This window comes from Fulmarus glacialis, unplaced genomic scaffold, assembly GCF_000690835.1.
Source record: "Fulmarus glacialis isolate BGI_N327 unplaced genomic scaffold, ASM69083v1 scaffold19880, whole genome shotgun sequence".
Classification (NCBI taxonomy): Eukaryota; Metazoa; Chordata; class Aves; order Procellariiformes; family Procellariidae; genus Fulmarus; species Fulmarus glacialis.
In genome coordinates, this window is record NW_009189831.1 from 51635 (window position 1) to 71389 (window position 19755).

The window sequence follows — 19755 nt, forward strand, 5'->3', positions numbered from 1 at the left end:
CAGAGCTTGGGGTGCCTGCTGTGACAGGGGGATTGTCCTTGAAGCCTCTGGGAGAGAACTGGGAAGCAGCAGCCAGCCTAGTGGAGCAGTGGTCCCAAGCCAGCAGCTTGTGAGAAACCTCAAAGCTGCTCAAGGCTACAAGAAAATAAAAAATTAGAACTGAAGCTGCCAGGACAAAATATGATATTACTGGCAATGCTTTAATTACTTAGTGTTGTTACCGCTGGCTGATGACCCAGCAATCAAGAACAAGCCATAAGTAATAAATTACTTTGAACATGGGGTGAACACAGGGTTCATTAACATCATGTATGAAATGCTGATTAAGTTCTGTGCACAAGGCAAGGAACATAAAAGCAACTACTGAGGTAACATACAGTGAGTGTCACAAGCTAGCTGTTGTGCTTAGGCCAGGCACAATGGGCACTAGGTAGGGGAGACGAGAAACTCCTACCAATGAAATTGTCTGCTTTATAACAAAAAGAGAAAGCTAGACTGCTTTGAAATAAGCTTACTTTCTCCTGATCCAGTAAGAGCGTCTTTTGCTTGTAGTGTTTATGTGTGCTGTGTGCTTTTTTAACTATTGATATAGCCCTATACTGAATTAATTCAATTGAAAATGGAAACAGTTTTGCTTTCCTGTACATCAGTCTATCACTGCTTTTACTTTAGTGGTCGGTTTGGGAGCTCTTGCAGAGGAGGTTGTTGGTTCAGTGATAGGGTTCAGGTAGTTAATATATAGTGAAGAAGCCCTATAGCTTTTCATTCCAGATCAGACAGAAGACAAGCATGCTGGTGCTGGCTAACAAAATGCTGTAGAGTGTTGTTGCAGTGCAAGAGAAAAACATACCTGTCAGGTACCTTATTGGTATTTTGCACTTTCAGTCTCAAATACTTAGTTAAAGGTCATTCATCCAAAAGGAATTTGGATATTCTTTAACCTTTCTCGGTCTCTCTTGCTCTCTCCCAATACACTTTGAAGTAATCTGTAATATTTCCACATGTATCTATGAGGAATGCTGCTGCTGATGAACTGACAGGTGGTCTTTTTCTGCTGAATTCAGTAATGAGCTGTTCGCTCCAGAAGATCTTTTTTGTTGTTGTTGTTGGCCAGGTCATCATTGCCAAGATAAAATACTCTATTTTTTATTTATAGAAGGGAAACTTTTATACTATTGATAATGGAGTGATATGAATCCAGGGGTCTTGAAAGTAGGTCATTAAGTACTCAGTATAGGAAAAAGTGTGTTTTCCAGTGTTTCTGATTTTACTGGAGGGAATTGTCTCGTTTTCTAAATCTTGGCTTTAAAATCAAAAGACTTTTGTAAGAAAAAAAATTGATCATTTGATTTCGTCACAAAGAAAATAATTCTATCTAAGAGTAACATATTTTGAATCATGAATAACATTTTTCCATTGATTTTTTTTGAGCAATAAAGTGTCTGAAAATAACATTTTTTTATCATTGGACAACATAGATTTTAAAGTCAATAATAGAGCAGATTGCCTCAAATTGGAAAATACAGAAACAACTGTGGCATTGTTTTTTGTTTCTGTTTGCCTGTTGGTTGATTAAACAAATTGCCTGTTGATTAAACAAATCAGACGTGTATGACGTAACAACAGTACTTACTGGGCTATAATCTATGTAAGTGAAAGTTGGCAGGAGTCAGTTTGGCCCATGACACTTACAGCAGTGCAAGGTTGCACTCATTTGCTATGGCCACTGAGGTGCTGTTACAGGGTTTACCAGAACCCAGCAAGGTTCACCTGCTCCCTTCATTCCCTTGGGATAGCCCATCTATCCCGGAAAAGCACCAGCTGATTTTGCCATCTTCTGGGGTTCTAGCACTGTGAGCTTCCTGTCTTGTAACCTCTTTTCCTTCTCTCCCCATACGTGTTTTTAGGTGACTGGAACTGAGAGGTGATTTGGGCAATTTATTTGGCTGATACTTGGCTCGTTCACTAAGTCCCCAAGTATTGATACGACGGACTTGTGTTGTAGAAGTAGCCACATGCTCTGCCATGTTGTGTAAGGTGCTGTATATGCAGTTCAGGTACACATGAAAATGTGGCTGCTTTTTGGCAATGGGTACCATTAAGTGTCAGCGGCTTTTACGTGCATTATATATTACATTTCAAAATAGTTAATACAGATGCCATAAAACTTACCTACCTCTCACCTGATCCCTTTTCTGGGCATTTTGAAGCAAGGCTTATGAAGTAAGGGTTGCATCACCTACCTAAAACATAACTCATATGTCATGGGTTTGCTTTTTTTTTTTTGTTTGCCTTTTTTTTTTTCCCTCCAAATATCACTGTAATAATTACCGTAACAGAGAGCTTTCTGTGGAGTTAATGTTCTTCTGGCTTAATGGCCCCTGGTTATTCTCAGGCCATCAACTTTTCCCAGCTGGTCATCAATCCCAAAGAACTGCCTTGTTGCCTCCATTATTATTGCTTAAGTAGATGACATTTCTGGTGCAACCGCTGCCTCCCAATGAGATGATATTACAGCCAATAGCTTTTTTCCCTTACTTTCAATATTGTCAAAGCATTATAAACAGCTGGTACAAGAACGTTGTGGCTGTTGGCTGTGAATTCCTCTGACAATTTTTAGGTGCGAGTTTTGTAGATTTCGACTGAAAGAATCTGAGTGAGGTGACTGAAAATGACTTGCCCGGAGCAGCCCCCATGCATCATTCAAGAAGTAGCTGGGCAATACCTGAATGTTTCAGTCTAAAGACTTTTTCCCAGAAGGAACAGTTTTCAAACAAGATCTGGGACAGATGTTTTGGGGGTGTTAATGTTTATCATCTAGCAAATGTTGACATCCCCTCTCTCATCCCCCCTCCCCAAGTTTCCACAGCTCCACTGATGGTCACCCTTGTTTCCTAACAATTGCTGGATTCTCTGGCAGACTTTTAAAAGAAACAAGTAAGTTGTAGCTCAGTAGGCCAGAAACCAGCAGAGATTGTTTAGGTGAAAATGTCTTGCTATGTGGATATTCAAATCCATGTGAGTTAACATTGGTGCTTGACTACATTTCCTTTAACCTCATTAGCACTTCATCTTGCTTTCCCAAGCATGATGGTGGAGCAGCTAGTTCACCTTAGAGCCTTTTGCTAGGTAATTCATCAAAGTGACAGATGAAAGCTTAAAGGAAAATGCATGTAAATACTGCATTAGGAACCTTGGCTCACAAAGGCGTGAGCATTTCTACCCATATCATTAGCTCTGGATTGCAATCCATATATGTGAAAGAAAAGGGACTTTGTTGTTTGGGGAAGATGGAGATACAAAGCTTACTGGCTGTAACATTACGCAAATGTTACAGTTTTTTAATAATTTTGTCTTTAATTAAAAAGCACTTCATCATTCATTAGCTATTCTCATAGAAAAAAAGCTCAGACTGCAACCACTTACTACCTTCAAAATTAAAAACAAGTTACTTAAGTAAAATACCCCCTTCAGATGCTAGGGGCCAAAACATTTCCAAACAGGGGATTATCTCAAACCTAGGTTATGTCTTCTTTTCAGCTTTAGAGTTTTAAGCTGTGCCTCACAGCTCCCTGATTTAGTCATTTGATTCCTATAAACGCGGTTGATACTAAGTGTAATTACATGTCATCATAACTTCTCCTCATTGCTAGTAAACTCACCAAGTTTACACCTGGAGACATGCTAGCTATGTTTGTAATGGCATGAACAACGAGCTGCCACGGAGAGCCACAGGATTTGATTTCGAGGTGCTGAGGCCCTCGTTGTCAAAGATGGGTTTAGGTTGCTAGCGCTCTTCAGAGCCAATGAATACTGTCACCTCTTCAGTATACTACAGGATCAGGCCAGTGCCGCAGTGCAGGAGATGACTGCTCTCAGCATGTGGTGTGTCTGATTTGGAGTCTCTGGAATTAAAGCCTGTAACTCACCAGGAAGGTATTGGAATGCCATTCTTTATGGTTAATGATGAAAATAAAATTCTGATAGACAACCTTAGGGAAGAAGATCAGTAGATCAAAACGATCATGAACGAAAATGGCCTTCCAAGGAACTTCAGACTGATGAGCAACCAGTTCAGTTTGTGTGCCTTTTTTTTTGCAAAGAAACAATGATACACACTCTGTACGTTCTATAATCTGATGTTACTGGTCTTAAATGCTGCAAGATACTGTTTCATGGAGGGCCACTGAGGCACACCTTCTAACAGTCTTTATCTCCCAGCTAATTGTATTCTTGTTAGAAATTAGCACTTTGGGGATACTGTTAACCCATTGCCCCTTTTTAGTTTTCGTGCTGAGTAGCAGATACACTTACGTACTCCTATTACTGATATCTATATTGGTGGCATACTTCAGTAATATAATTTATAATACATTTTCGTTTTCATGAAAGTTTGTTTTACTCTCCTGATTCCATTAGGTCAGACACTCACTGAACAGGCACCTCCTGTTCCATTTTACTGTGTAACTTTTAAACATGACCTGACAAGCTAGAAAAAGTTCAGTGCACTAACTCACTGTCATGTAAAATATACGCAGACATTAATGACCAGCTCTGACTGTTGAACCACAAAGGAGGTACAAGAGCATTGCAGTGGTTATGGCACCAACTTGGAGATGGCGTGGAAGGATTGGACCAAGGTATAACTCTCTTCCCTTAGCAAAATGTCTTGACCCCTGAAGGTTGAAAATCTATTCACACCTGTGCTTATGAGGACTTACAATTGATTATTTCCTGAAAAAAACTGGAAGAGGAAGAATCAAAAATACTCCAATTATAGCTCATTTATGGCAAATGGAAGAAATACAATCCTATGCAGCTCGGAACAGTATAGAAGCTGTTGTGATTACTGTATATGACGCAGCAATGGAAAGGAGGATTTAAACAGCGGACTTAACTCCCCAGAGGAGCTTTAAGGGCTATACACTTACACCTCATTTTCCCCATCTACAAAATGTACAGGTAATGTGTCCCCAGTTATTTGGGAAGACTGCTGGGCAAGATTTATGTAAAGTCCTCTTGAGATTTTTGCTGTAAAATATGCCACGTACATGTAAAATATAGTTATCATGTAGTGAATGGGAAGATGTTTACAGCTGATTTTGAAGTATGTATGTCTTTGCAGCCTTTAAAAATGCACTGCAAGAGTTGTGCGTTGGTTACCAGCTCTGGACACCTTCTGGGAAGTAAACAAGGTGACAGAATCGACGAGACAGAGTGTGTAATACGAATGAATGATGCACCTACTCGAGGTTATGGAAAAGATGTTGGAAACAAAACGAGCCTTCGAGTCATTGCACACTCCAGTATTCAGAGGATTTTGCGAAATCGGAACGAACTCTTAAATATGAGCCACGGTGCTGTGTTTATCTTCTGGGGTCCTAGCAGCTACATGAGGAGAGATGGCAAAGGCTTGGTGTATAATAACCTGCAGCTGATGAATCAGATACTGCCTCAATTAAAAGCATATATGATTTCTCGCCACAAGATGCTTCAATTTGATGACCTTTTTAAACGGGAAACTGGGAAAGACAGGTGAGAACTTATGTGGATACATTTGGGGGATGTCATACAGTAGTAAAATAATGAAGTTTACATATAACAATTTCAGATCTGCTCAGAGGGACCATTACACCCATTAAATCCTCTGCCTCGTGAGTTGTAATACGGTATGACATACCAAATAACATCACTTTTAACATAAGTAAAAAATATGAAGAGGTGGGTTTATTGTGCAGTAACTCACGGTGAGATTTTCTAGCTTCACAAATAATATACATACAGACCAAAGCTTGGAGCTGGGCTCAATCCTCTTGTAGACAGGGAGGACTCAAGAGCACGGACTTTGTTTTCTGGGCTGCACAACAAAGGCAGAACCAATGTTAGAGGAAACTATTGTATCCTCTTAGCTGATAGCAACTGCATCTTTGCTTCACATTTGCTGCCTTTGTCTGTCATACCCCACATGGTTTGCTTGCAGAGCTCTGTTCAGTTACAGTGGATCAAACTACATATCCTCACACTAACACTAGAGCACACAGTAACTTGGTCAGTTTCTTACTATTAAAGGTCCTTTTCTCTCCATCCTCAAATTGGTGCTTGTGAGTCTTTGCCAGAGACTCTACCTCTGCCAGAATGAGAAGGAAGGATAACAAGTGGAGACACCCTGCCAGTTCTGATGTGTTACTGTCTTTTCCAGGTTTGTTCACCCAGAGTAGAGCAAAGTGAGAAGGTGAATTAAGCATTTGAACCCTTCAAGAAAAGTGCAAAGGATTATCTGTAAGCCCAGTATTTACAAAGGCATGGAAGTTAACAAAGCCGTAGTTGCACTGTAACATGGGCCACCATCAGCCCTACGGGTCAGACCCTGTACACAAGGAATGCACACTGCCACCTCCTTTCCTGGATTACTCTTTCACTGTAAGACCACATGCAGTCCCCAGTTTTGAGGAACAGTTTACCTCTTCTGCTTCAGTCTGGCCAGTTCTGCCATGGGGAGCCAGCGTCCCATTCCTTTCCTGACACTTTGCTGTGCAATTTCATGCTCTTTCTGGTTCTGCATCACCCATCCGGAGCAGGAGGCCTATAGCTGTGCATGTGATGAAAGCATTTCTTTTTCTGCACAGGCACCACATTCAGTCTTGGCTCCTTAAATATTCTCAAGGCATTTTGAGACATTAATGACAATATAACAAGTTTATAGTGGACTCAGTCACTCCCAGTATAAATCAAGAGCACTTGGATGCTAGCAAAATTCAGCCTCATGAACAGGTCCTGTTGCTTTTCAGAAATTGCAGGCTCTGCTGTGTATGAACCGCAAAAAGGGCACGTACAGCATACTTGAAGGACTAAGAAGATTAAAACGGAAGATGAAAATAAATGAATAGGCAGCACAGAAAAAGAGAGGGAAGATGAAAAGAAACACGGGTAGGAAGGAATTTGTAAGGGAAGAAAACTTACGTAGCTGTGGGGCCAGGAGCAGAACATTGTACAGCCCAGAATGTTGCTGTTCCCTGGGAGGTTTCTGCTGAGCTCTTGACATTAGTGCCTGCAAAAAACAAAGGAGGGAGAGAGAAGCCTGATTGCAAGGTTGCAATAATCAAACCATTCATTTCTGTCTTGAAAATGATGAGAAAAAAGGTAATTGGATGTATTGTGCTTTTCAAAAAAAAAAGCTGATTTTGAAATGAAGGGAAACCTTCAGAAAACATTGCCAGTTAAATAGTACGGTGAATGACAAAGACTGCAGAGCAATATACTTGGTATTATAAAGTAACTGTACTTGAAAATAACTTTATAATTGAATAAGGGTACATTAAGGAAATATGATTCAGAACCAATATTATAGTAATTAGATAAAGGAAACATAAATGAAATAACTGCAGGAAGAGTATTTCCATAGAGATTATAAATGAGATTTTGGTGGAGCAGAAAGGCCTTTAATTGTAATTTAGCGTGCACTACAGAATTATCAGCACAGTGTGTTAGTTCATTGTATAAAAGAATATCTGATAATTTCCCCTAATAAGCACATGACAGTTCTTCATATTCTTTCATTACAGCTGATTAGGTATAAAAACAGTATTCTTTTGTTGGACTCTCGTTCAGATCTTTTATGAAAAGGCAAGACACTGTTTCTATATTGCTGTCCTACAGACATGAAATTTAAAGAGGCCAAAGTGGTACTTGAGTAAGTTTTTAAATCTTTATTTCGTTGTTTAGCTTTTAAGCTAGTTTATTTAAATTCAGTTATTCTCCTATTTACTGCAAACACTAAATTACAGCATAAGTGTGCGTAAGCAAAAAGAAAACTAACCCAACAGACAGCCAAGCTAGGTTGCCTGACCTCTGCAAAGTGCAGCCACTTGGGTCATGGTCTAGATGTAACTGCTCCCTCGGTTTTGGAATGTAAGGTCTTAGGCACCTAAAACAGTGGCCTTATGCAAGCTCCAAGGTACTCTTAGCCTGAACATGTTCCTGAATTACACAGCGATTCATAGGCTCAGAAACTCTCATGTGGCAGGGAAGCAAATTTTTTAGGCTTTTCCCTAGCTTTCCCTTTCCTAATAATTTTGAGCCAAAAATTATTATTTACTGTTTTGTATTGTTGCAGTGCCTGAAGGCCTCTGCTGAACTTATGACCCAGCTATGACATTGTGACAAATTGCACCACCCCCCCAAGCTTAAGTGCAAATTCAGAAAATAAATAAGGCCCCATAATTGGAACTAATGAGATGCTTAAATCATGTTATTCTGCAAATGCTAGCTTAGCCTGAAAGTCTGTATGTCAGGAGCAGTAAAAAAACTACGTTTCAGGAGTTCATACGTTACCAGGTGACCCACAAAGGACAGGACAAATTACCTAGGCTCCCCAGCATCCTTCATGCATTTTTGGTTAAAGAATTCCTGTAACTTATGTTTAGAAGTGCCTTTTAAGCAGCTGGCATTGATATCACCTTTTTTTTTTTTTTCCGCAATAGTCTAATTCACTGAGGAAATGGGAAACCTTGGTACAAGGCATTCCTCAATCTGACAGTGCTCAAAACATCTCCCTCCTACTGCCCTGTAGATGACCTACTTGGAACCAACTTGTTCAGCATTAGCTTGGGAAGCTGCATGGTGGGCTCTTGCCTGTTGAATTATATATTAGTTGTTGCTGGCACTTGCTTGCAGTGGCTGTTGTGGCTTCAGGTCCCTGCTTCCAGAACCGTTGTGCATTCTGCTATCACTGGGTAAACTGCAAAAGATGGCCTTGGAACTGGGGTCAGGACCTGGGATTCCCAGGTAACTGCTCTGATGAGAACCTCATGTTCTCCACTGTGCTTTTTTTGGGGGGGGGGTCACAAAATTTCCCAGGTGTCAGGCAGATGTAGGTGTGGTGGAATGGGGTTAATGTAGGTTCCATATTAGTACAATCTGACACAGCACACGAGCCATCCAAGAGCCTGCACTTGCTCTCCCAGTGCCTCAGCTGTAGTAAGAGATGAAAGGAGAGCCAGTCACTGTGACAGGCTATCATCAGGAATCTGAGGCCTTTTTGGGACACAGATGACACAAGCTTGAACTTCTTCTTGTGGGACTTTTCTAGCTGAGTGAGGAGCCATTAGGGAGGCCTGCTGTTTCCTTCTAACAGTATTTGAAAGGAGACCTTTGAGTGAACCTGTTTTCTCTGGAGCAAATACCTGACTATGTGCCTCCATTTCTGGGAGAGGTGCCTGACTTGGTCCTGTACGGCTGCCCCTAAATATGCCTTTACGACACCTTTAAGACGTGCTCCTCACTGGCATTTCATTGACCCTCCCGTTCCAAGACTGCCAGCTCTCCCCAGGCATAGGGACAGTGCAGGAACTTAACACAGGACTGGGACTTTCAGTGCGTGTGCCAGGCAACCAGTAACCATTATAGTACCCAGCTCTTACACACTAAACAGCAATGACAAGCAAATGCTAGAAAGAGGAAACGTTACTGTTGCCATTTTGCAGATAAGAACCTGTGATACAGCAAAATTTAAGCACAGCTTGTAAATCTCTCACATCTGTGAGCAGTTACATGGAAATATCTCCTATTTTGCATAAATAATGCTGGGCTCAGTTGTGCTTCTTTTAAAGATTTCTCCCAGCCTGCAGAGAAGGCCAGGAAAGGAGCTGCCTTAGAGGGCTCCCTTGCAGCACTGTCATTCATATTCAAAGGTCCCACCAGGCAGGGATGGGACTTAGGGCAGGCAGAGGGGTAGCAGCTAGGATGAAGGTTTCCCAGGCTGGCTAAGGGACAGGCATAGCTGCAGCTAACTAAGAGTCTCCTGCCAGCAGTCACAGTGAGCGGCTGGGGCTTCTAGAAACCAAATCGTGGACGGGGTGGGAGGAAAGATGGTTAGACCAAGCACTTGAGGCCAGACCTCGCTCCGGCAGACAGGCGCTTCTGTATGCCGTGGGAGGCAGCATTTTAAGCAGCCCTCCCCCGCGATGCGTCTTCCTGAGCACTTAGTGTGTAAGCTCCATTAGGTGATTATAGATGTATATAGGTTACTAGTAGAAGAGTACAAATATAGGACACGAAGTTTCAGTCACTTAAGGTAAACTTACTAAAAGGTCAGCTAAATATTAACATTGGTGTGCCCAAAATTAATTACAGCAAGGGCAGTTTCTGCATAGATTAGTCGACTGACAGAAGACACTAGCAAAATTGTTGAAAGATGAATGAGCAAAGTAGTCTTGGTTGCCCAATTTTCATAACCTTTCACAAGAATGAAAAAATGCCCAGAAATTGCTTCAGATATCTCAAGACTTATTTGTCAGCCTAAAAACTTAATTATGTTTTTGCTTTCAGGAAGATATCCAACACTTGGCTTAGCACGGGCTGGTTCACAATGACTATCGCATTAGAGCTCTGTGACAGGATAAATGTTTATGGCATGGTGCCACCGGATTTCTGCAGGTAGGATTTATTTTGGAACCATTATTAGCCAACAAGGTTGAACGTTACAGATAAATATCTGAATATTTCGAATTTTTTTCTCTGCAACTTGTCTTCAGTCTTCTTAAAGCAATTAATTAACACATCCCAAGATCTGATTCTGAAAACAACAAACAGCATTTAATTATGTTATATGAAATATTTAAAAATTTTGTTTGTAGTGTGGGAGAATTAATCCGTCTTGTTGGTTTCTTTCAGTTTCTGAGTATTTATCAGCTAAAAGTAATGCAATAATTGGCATGAAATTAATCTGAAAAAAGGAGTACTGGAAAACATTATTTTTAATTTGTTTTTAAAGTTCCCCCCCCAGTTAATAGAGGTACAGAGTTCTCACAGTGACTAGTTTCTAAATTGAACTTTCTACGCAACTCAAATTAAGGTGGTTGTATCTCTGTCACGTGAATCGCAATCTTCCAGTAAACTAGCTTCCTCAATAATCCCCACCAAAAAAAGCCCCCAGAATTTGGATCTGCAGAATAGATGATCAGTCCTGTAGTCACCCATGTTGGTCATGCAGGGTGTGGGCCACAAGTGGTAGAAGCAGCAGACAAATTCTGTCAGTGGAAGCTATGTGACCCCTTCATGCTGTTTTATAAAGTAACAGCGTATGTACGTTTTACAGCTACGTTGTGCCTCCAGCCATATTCAGGACTCGGGCCCAAGGTGCTGGTTAAGGTTTCCTACTGTGGATCAGTGATAGAGGGAAACACTCTTCAGGACTTCTGGTACTGGACCAAAATCACATTAGCCACATGATGCAAAGCACCGGTCCAGTATAAATTCATACAAATTTGTTTTACATCACCAATCTTTATGGTGACTTAAATATCACCTGTCCATCCATTACTAGGCTAGCACTCTGGCCTTTCAGAAAAATGTGGTTATGTGCCCACACCTAGTCCTGATCCCATCTGCACTGTTAGGTGACCCAGCAATGCACAGAGCTGGCACTGGCAGTCTGGAACGATGGCATCAGTGTAATGTTTCATCAACTGCTCATGAATGCTTTCACTAAGAAGTACTTGCTTGACTTTTCTGTTGCAAATTTAGTGATCCCACTGAAGTCTGGTTCATTGACTAATTCAAGATGCCTTTCAGGGGGCAAGGGGAGCAAGGCTGCAGTGACAAGTTAGCTCATCTATCAAAGAACAGGACTGCATTGACTTTCTTCAGAGCACTGAAAAAGATCATTCGGGAATCTGCATTTGTCTGGGCACATAGTAGAAATCCCTGAAGAAATTACAATATAAAATGTCAACACTAAATTCTACTTTGTAAGAATTTCTACAAATTATAACAAAACACTGATAATAAACGCTGTGATGTACTGCCAGATTTCATCATGAATTCTCCAAGGAAAATAAGAAACTAGATCAGATATTCCAGACAACATAAATACCTTCCACAGCACAGCATTTTAGTTCCCCTGTCATTTCAGTTGGCCAAGACACACTTCTTCAGTTTCTGTAAGTGGCTGGTCTGTCTTAACTCCAGAAGTGGCTGTATTCCAATGGCACATGGGAGTAATTCTTAAATAAACTGATGATCTAAAAATGCAGAAGACAGCAATTCACTGTAAAGCAATGTTCAAGCCTAACTTTTCAGGCAAAGTCAGATTAGTTTAGATACGTATACTTGATTAAAAAAAAAAAAAACCCACAGCTTTTTAAGAGGCTAAAATTGTCACTAAGACCATATGAAAGCCTTTCATAGAATGGATACATTGAAATCAAATGGATATAATATTAAATTATAAGACAAGAAAGGCTGTAATCAATCCTACCATTGATAGATGTAATAATGCTTAAGCCTGCATAAAAAAATCTTAACATCAAGGTACACTTACCTGGTCATAAAAAGGGAAAAGGTCATTTCTTAATCAAAGGAATATAAAGTGTCTTTACTTCAAGTTTATTCCCCAGATGATGAAGGGGAAAACTCTAGTTGCCATGCCTGGAAGAAGCTATCCATGAAGAGCTATGAAAGGAACCTCTTGCCATAAATACAGTTAACCTTCTTAGTTTGCTCTTCAGTCACTCATTAATCAGTTAAACAGTGCTTCACTTCAAAGAAATAACAAAGTAAAATAGCAGAAATGAAGAAATATTCTGTAATTTTAAGCCATATTTCCTGGTTTTCAGTCAGACAAAACAGAAATCTACCATTTAAAAAAGAAAAACCAAGAGAACCCAAAACAACAAAAAAAAACCCCACCCTACCTCTCTCATGTGTGTGTGAGATCGTATAGATTCTTTAGTTGCTGTGCAACTGAAGAATCATTAAGATTAAAAAAAACCCACCCTCTTATTTCTAGTCAGAGTTAATATCACCAAATTTACAACTTTAGCAGATACCCATTATTTTTTAAGTATTAATTTGTGGAGTAAGTAATGAGTGTGGGTGATCACTGTCATGGAACTAAATTAGTATCACATCTGTAATGTGAAGGGCATCTCAAAGGTATTGTGAATATCATACTGTTGCTTCTGCTACAAATTACTAGCTTAAGATCATTAACCAAATTGCTTCCCACCCGTGCAGGAAAAATAGTCTAGTGAAGGAGTCTGGAGTACAGACTAAAATATTTGTCACTATTAATTGCAACAATTTCTATTTACTTTCACTGGACATTGATTTTTATAGCTGAACTGGAATCGGTGACCTGATTATTATAAATTTCTAGTACTTTACAGCAAAGCTATATGTAATATCAAATTCCTTTACTTTGCTACAGTTTTATGCTGTAGTAAGGGTTAATGGCTTTGACACTGCTCTCATGCTGTTAAATACATCTGACTTGCACATTCTAGAATAAGATGAAAGCTTGTGCTTCCATGCACATTGCAAAGATTTTGGAGAGTGTGTGCACCTCTCACTCTTTTGTCACATGAAAGACAAGCCATCTTGCTGTATTTTTTCCAGTACCCAGGGATCCAATCCTAGCATTTGCTGGAGCAAACTAGCACCCCAGATGGGAAGCATTTTCCTCTCTGAGCTCCCTTTGGCAGCCTGCTGTATGCACAGGACTCACTCCTGAACTGGGACATCAAGGATTTTCCTCTTGCCTCCCTACATCAGCAGCCAGATTGTGGTGCACAGACAGCACCACAATTCCTGAAGACATTGCAATGCTGCTGCTTTTCTTTGTGGCTGCTCAGCAGCATCAGTGGGAAGGACACAGAGAAGCCTTAATGCAGTTTGTAATAATTCCAATCCCTGTCCAGTGGAGTATCAGCAGCAGTAAGAGGTTGGTTCCTTGCAGGTATCTCTGGGTACTCATGCACACAAGTAAAACTCAGGGTGTTAGTCAGAAGAGCCCTCTTTAACCCCCGCCGCCCCCTTCATGGGCCTTCTGGAACTCACAGAAACTTAAAGTTTAATTCTGAGCCTTATTGTAACTAATATGAATAATTTTTGCTCCAATTATGGAGCCAGATCATTTTTCTATAAGAATCCTCATTTGACTGCCAGGCCATTTCCCATCTGTGGTAATTTGCCTGAAAACTGGCATTTGAAATCCTTTAATTTATTCCTTTGGGTACAGCTATTAAATCTAGTGTTTTCTTACCTCCCTCTCTTCTTTTCAATTGCTTTAAATCAAATGCAAAGAAGCAGTTGTTGCTAGTTACATTTCCTGAGGCTTATGATGGAAGAAGGGGTGCTCACAGGATTGTAAACTGTATGGGAGCTAGTCATGCTCTTTGGTCCATACGCCTGGATCTCACCTCATTACCTTCATAACTTCATAACGAAATGCATAAATGGTTTGGAAAACAGGGCTAGTATGGAGGTCAAGGACATGGGATCCTGGGAATAGAAGGCAAAAAATTGTCCAGAAATCTTCATAGTTCTGGCACAGTACCTTGCCCATCACTCAACATGTTAATGACACTTTTGTCACCCTTGAAATTATGAACTATTTTACAAAGCTGTGAGTACATACAGTTTTAGTGTATGTACAGTTTTGATTTATAACAGCTCTTCATTGGTAAAGGAAGAGGTTGACCAGAATGTCATATGGGATGGCCTTGTTTTTCTCCCTTGTTTCTTTTGAGGCAAACACTGTTTGCTGTATTTTCAGCTTTCACTGTGGGTGGATACCATCTGTGAGAAAATGTGCACTGAAGTGGCAAACAGTAGATGACTGACATTGGGTACAGGCACATCCACGATTGCTGTGCTGGCAGGCTGTTAGGCAGGAAGTATAGTATATTTTATGGAGGAACTTTCCTAGATTCCTCCCAGTTGTGATATTAATATGCATGCGAAGTCTGACAAAATACTGATTAATGTCCAGTATCACTCAGTGATAAAACAGCATCTGGTTTAATGCTAATAAATGAGGTGGCAAGCAATTTCCGTATAGAAATTACTCATGCATTTCATTTGCTGGTGACATAAGCTAATTGCAGAGTTACAAGATAACACAGTACAGTTAATTTGGGTTATGGTGTAGTTACTCAAGCCCGAGTTCAAATCCAAACCTTACTAGCATGCAATCTAGGGGAATCCAGAACTCCCACGAAAGGAGAAAGACTTCAGACAAAATATCCTAGGTACCTAACTGCCTTTCACAGTTTATTAAATCCAAAATACAACATTTGAAATTTAGCCTCAAAGCCTCAGTCAGCTGCAGAGTAGTCTTGGAGAGGTCTAAAGCCACCAACATTTTCATTTTTGCATTGAATTCAGTTCAGCCAGTAGACCTGCATACAAGCCTTGACAGAACCCATCAGGGGATGCCTGAACCCAACAGGGTGCCCGGATTGCACTCCTCTGCCTCTCTCGCCTGCCAGGCCCTGTGCAGCACGTGTTTCTGGACTGCTTCTGACGGGACGTTGCACAAAATGTAGTGACCCATTACAGCCTGGAGCTAAGGGCATCCACTTAGGATTCTCTGGTGTTAGCCTCAGAGCCTTTGATGTAATGTAGAATCCCTGTCTTCAAAAGGGAAATCCATTGCTAAAATATCCACTGGTAGAATAGTGATAACATAAGAGATAAAGCACTTACTGGAAGGTACAGGCTTCAAAATGTTGCTTCAAAGAGATAACAGAATAGCATAACCTTAGGTAAATACTAAGTTAGCAAAGTGAGGGAGAAGAAAGAGGACCACTATCAAGCCTTCTCTCCTTCCTCTCTCCGTCTGATCCACCTACCCCTTGCACCTGTATACTTTGGGTTTTGTGTGGAGGAAAAAAAAGACTACCGTTCCTATAGATCCTCTGTGAGAAATCTGATTCCAGTTATCACTAACATCCATTGCTAATTTCAGCGTACCGCAGAGGAATAGGGAGGCGACATACAGCGATTAACTTCCTGCTTTTTGCTCTTCCAGTTCATGTTCTGCAAATGCAATCTGGCCGTCAGAAAAAAGGGGTGGGGTGGGGCAGCGGAGGGAGGATCCCAGCCAAACCTAGCCCGAGGTATCGGGGCTGGCAGCCTTGCAGGCTCACTTTGCAGTACTGGGCCCTGAGCAGTTAACTTATTTCCACTGTGACTGCATTTGTTCAAAGTCTGTTGGAGATACAGTTTCAACTTTACTAATCCTAACTTTAAAGCAGTAAATATCCAGCAAGCCATATAGGTTTACCCTCGAAAGGAAGAGCAGTCTAAATGAGAGGCAGAGGCCTATTTGTTTAGTTGTTCTTAAGAAGAAATCAATCACATTAAAATGTGTCCTGTTAGATTTACAGTAACCATACAAATGATTCATTTAAGATACATAATGAGAGGTCCAATGTATCAGAAAAGTATGTGAAAAATTAATTGAAGATTGAGATCTAATAGTTGTAGCTAAAAAAAAAAAGTATTAAATTTCTATATGAAGGGTATTTTTTACATTACAAATATGTTTTCTGTAGGTGAGGTATTGAAGGATTTCTTTTCACTCTCTTATGTATTCCGGTGAGAATATATACAGTAAATTTAGAATCCATCTTATTCTAGAAATGTAATTTTATTGTTATTCTGGTCTTGTAAGATTGATCACCATGTTGTGTTCCCAGGAAGCTAGATTGATTGAATTAAAATGTTAATCTAAGGTACAAATGGAAAGCAGCAGCAATATCATACATTACCACTGCATAGACAATATGGATAATGGTAAAATAAGAAAAATTAAGAGAATTGTGTAGGTGACAGAATTACACAGTAAAAATAATGACCAGGACAGAATAGTGACAGATTGTGGATGCATTCAATTGAAAATGCACTTAAACATTAGCTCTTCAAAACGAAAATAATCAACTCTGTATTAGAGCTGACAGCCCTGAATCTGCATGAGATTTCTTGCTCTGTACTAGGGTCCTGTTCAGCTCAGGCTTTAACATGGAGCAGTTCCAAGGCTTCACTAAATGGTAATATTTGGAATAACTTTTCTGCCACTACAAAACAGTTTGCTGATAGCAACTGTGGAGATTGGTACAACTGGGTTATTCTGTCTAGGACAGCTATCTCTCTTTGAATTTATGACGGAGACGGTTGTATGAGTTCTTGTCAGCCCAAAATGTCTGTGCCCAAAGTAAAAACATAATGGGTAAGTTTAATGCAGAGAATAAAACAAAAGGAGAATGAATCACTCTGTCTTGTTATAAGTATAATGTGTCTTTTACAGAATGTAACATCAAAACATTGAGGTTAGAACTGCTAAAATGAATTTTATCCTAAAATGGGTGTTTAGCATATCCTATGTGTCACCACGTGAGTACTGCGTCTCCTGCTGGTTAATGCCGATGGGCTCACAAGGTCAGAAGGATACTATGGGTGAACAGTTTTAATTTTTAGCTTAGATACATGAAAGTTGCCATTGTAAAATCAAAAAGAACTCATTTGTGCATCAGATGTTTGATTATAAACCCAGCAACAGCAGACTGTATCACTGACCTGGCATGCAGCTAGGCTCATTGAAGTTGTGCACTATGCTGGCAATGTTCAGCTGAGCTGATGTGACACAGATAACCACCTACCCTCTATCTTCCCCTCCCTTTCTTCCCCCAGTTCAGTAAATACCTCTGTAAGGCTTTTTACAAATCACAATCTAGATATAAATCTCTTTTAAGCAGTTTGCTTCAAATTTCATAGTAGTAACACAGCCCTGCAGCACTCTCCCTTGTTTTTGAGCTACTGCTGTCCTTTATTTAACTGGGAGGAGGGGATTAAAGGAGAGCAATAGAAAGAGCAAAGAAAACACCTTTGCCCCATTTTGATGTATTAAATATGCAAGAAAAATACAGCTACCTAGAAATTTGGTTTAACTGGGGAAAAAAGTGGATTTAAGCCCATCAGCTTATTAAAGATAGCATCTTTTCAATCAGTAAAAAAGAACATCTCAGGCTTCCATCTATTTTCTTTCTTCCACAGGGATCCTAATCATCTTTCAGTACCTTATCATTATTATGAACCTTTGGGACCTGACGAATGCACAATGTACATTTCACACGAGCGGGGACGAAAGGGCAGTCATCATCGTTTCATCACAGAGAAACGAGTGTTTGAGAACTGGGCACGGACATTCAATATTCACTTTTTCCAACCAGACTGGAAACCAGAACCACTCACTGTAAATCCCCCTGAGATTAAACCGGTGGTCTGAGGGATGAATGCACAAGACCGCAATCACACTGGGTCAGCCTTTGGGGTGCTGGACCTGCTGGGACAGCAAGGCAACCTAGAGGAGAAGGGTAACAGGATTTGCAGCTGATAACTGCAACAACAGTCAGGAAGTTATGATGAAGGAGCAGAGCATATCAAGAGTACTTTCTGTCAAACTGTGTATTAATCCAGTATATAGCCTTTTTTGGCCATCTGGCTTCCTGTATGTGTATGTGATTTGTGAAAAACAACTTGAGTATTGTTAACGGGATGGTTAATTCATTATGTTTTTTTAAAGTACAATGCCACTGAATTTTCATAGTGAAAACTTACGGTATTTATTTAATGGAGGTTTTTATGCAACCTAGGCCAGTATTTTTCTAATTCACAGTTATGTGGTTGTTTATCTTTCATAATCTTTCAAATACAGAACTAATATTGCTGATGGTTTGAAAGGCCTAGCTTTTTATTTATAAAATTTGTTTGAAAAATATGATTCCATATAGCATGTAATTAATATTTGATCTGGAAATGTTACATTTCTTTTAAAAATTTTGGGCTCTGTTCCAGCCTAAAGCCTTTAACAGCAAGAATGGTCCCATGTGCAGATCTAGCTAACTTTACATTCTGACATCTCATGTTAATATGAAAATGGTAGTGAAAATTCTGTTTGATATTAATGTGCATTTGCTGCTGTGCTATCAAGCTGCTGTTTTTTAATTAGGGGTGGGAGGAAGGAAGGCAAAGTTTATCCAAAAAAATCACTGTCTATAGCAGCATGCTTTCAGTGAAGAAGAGACCAGCTAAGGCTGGAGGGATTGTGTTCTGTTTTTCCTCTTGTAGTCCTGCAAGGGGCTGAAGGAGCAACGAGGCAACAGGCTACAAACCAGGCAACAACGGCTTGAAACAACATGACCACATTTCCAAAATCAAGAAGTTACACTACCGGGTACTACACTACCAGCGATACTAGCCAAAAAGATTACAACTCTGCACCCGCAAAAAACCTTCCACTGTTCTAAGATCAGCCCTGATCTCGGAGATCCTGGATCGCACTGAAGTTGGGATGTGAAAAGAGTTCCATGAGTACAAAATTGTCCCCTTGAAAAGAGCAAAGTTACACTTGGCATTTTTTTCGTGAAGTACACGTGCGTGGCGAGTCCCTGCAAACCAAGGGGACGGACAATGCTAGTGCTGTATATGGAACCCCACAGTGTGAATTACTGGGTTACATTTGGCTTGTGAATAAAGATTTCAGTTACAGTATTATTTTTCCTTTTGCCTCACAAATATTAAATCTCTAATTTCTTCTAAGTAATCAGTAGGAGTAATTTTGCATGCAACATTTATACCTCAGGTGATGAAAGGTGTCTCTCATTAGATAAATACTAAAGCTAGAACAAAGATATTACCTTAAAACATCTAAATGCAAGAAGCTGAACCTCAGAGGCGATGTGTAGAACTGGGACCAAACTCACTATTGTTTAAACCCACTTACAATCCATGTTCTTCCTCTTTCCAAAACTGGATAGCAATGGCTGCAGCTGCCCTACAGATGCCCTGAATCTCTGGGGACAAAGCGAACTGCACTGTCAGGGGCAAAACAGTGTTACCGCTGTAACATTGCGTGGACCCAAAGAGGAGGCCTCCAAGAGTCACCCTCCTTGCTGTGGCCCTCCCCACTATCAA

At 40.3% G+C, this 19755-nt stretch overlaps 1 protein-coding gene across 1 annotated transcript; it reads left to right on the forward strand.

The window, feature by feature from the left end:
- Positions 1–4616: 4616 nt before the first annotated feature.
- Positions 4617–19370, forward strand: ST6GALNAC5 (ST6 (alpha-N-acetyl-neuraminyl-2,3-beta-galactosyl-1,3)-N-acetylgalactosaminide alpha-2,6-sialyltransferase 5). Its single transcript, XM_009583611.1, has 4 exons — positions 4617–4640; positions 5126–5535; positions 10327–10434; positions 17836–19370. The coding sequence occupies exons 1-4, from the start codon at positions 4617–4619 to the stop codon at positions 18065–18067; spliced, it is 774 nt and encodes a 257-aa protein (XP_009581906.1). The 3' UTR covers positions 18068–19370.
- Positions 19371–19755: the final 385 nt, after the last annotated feature.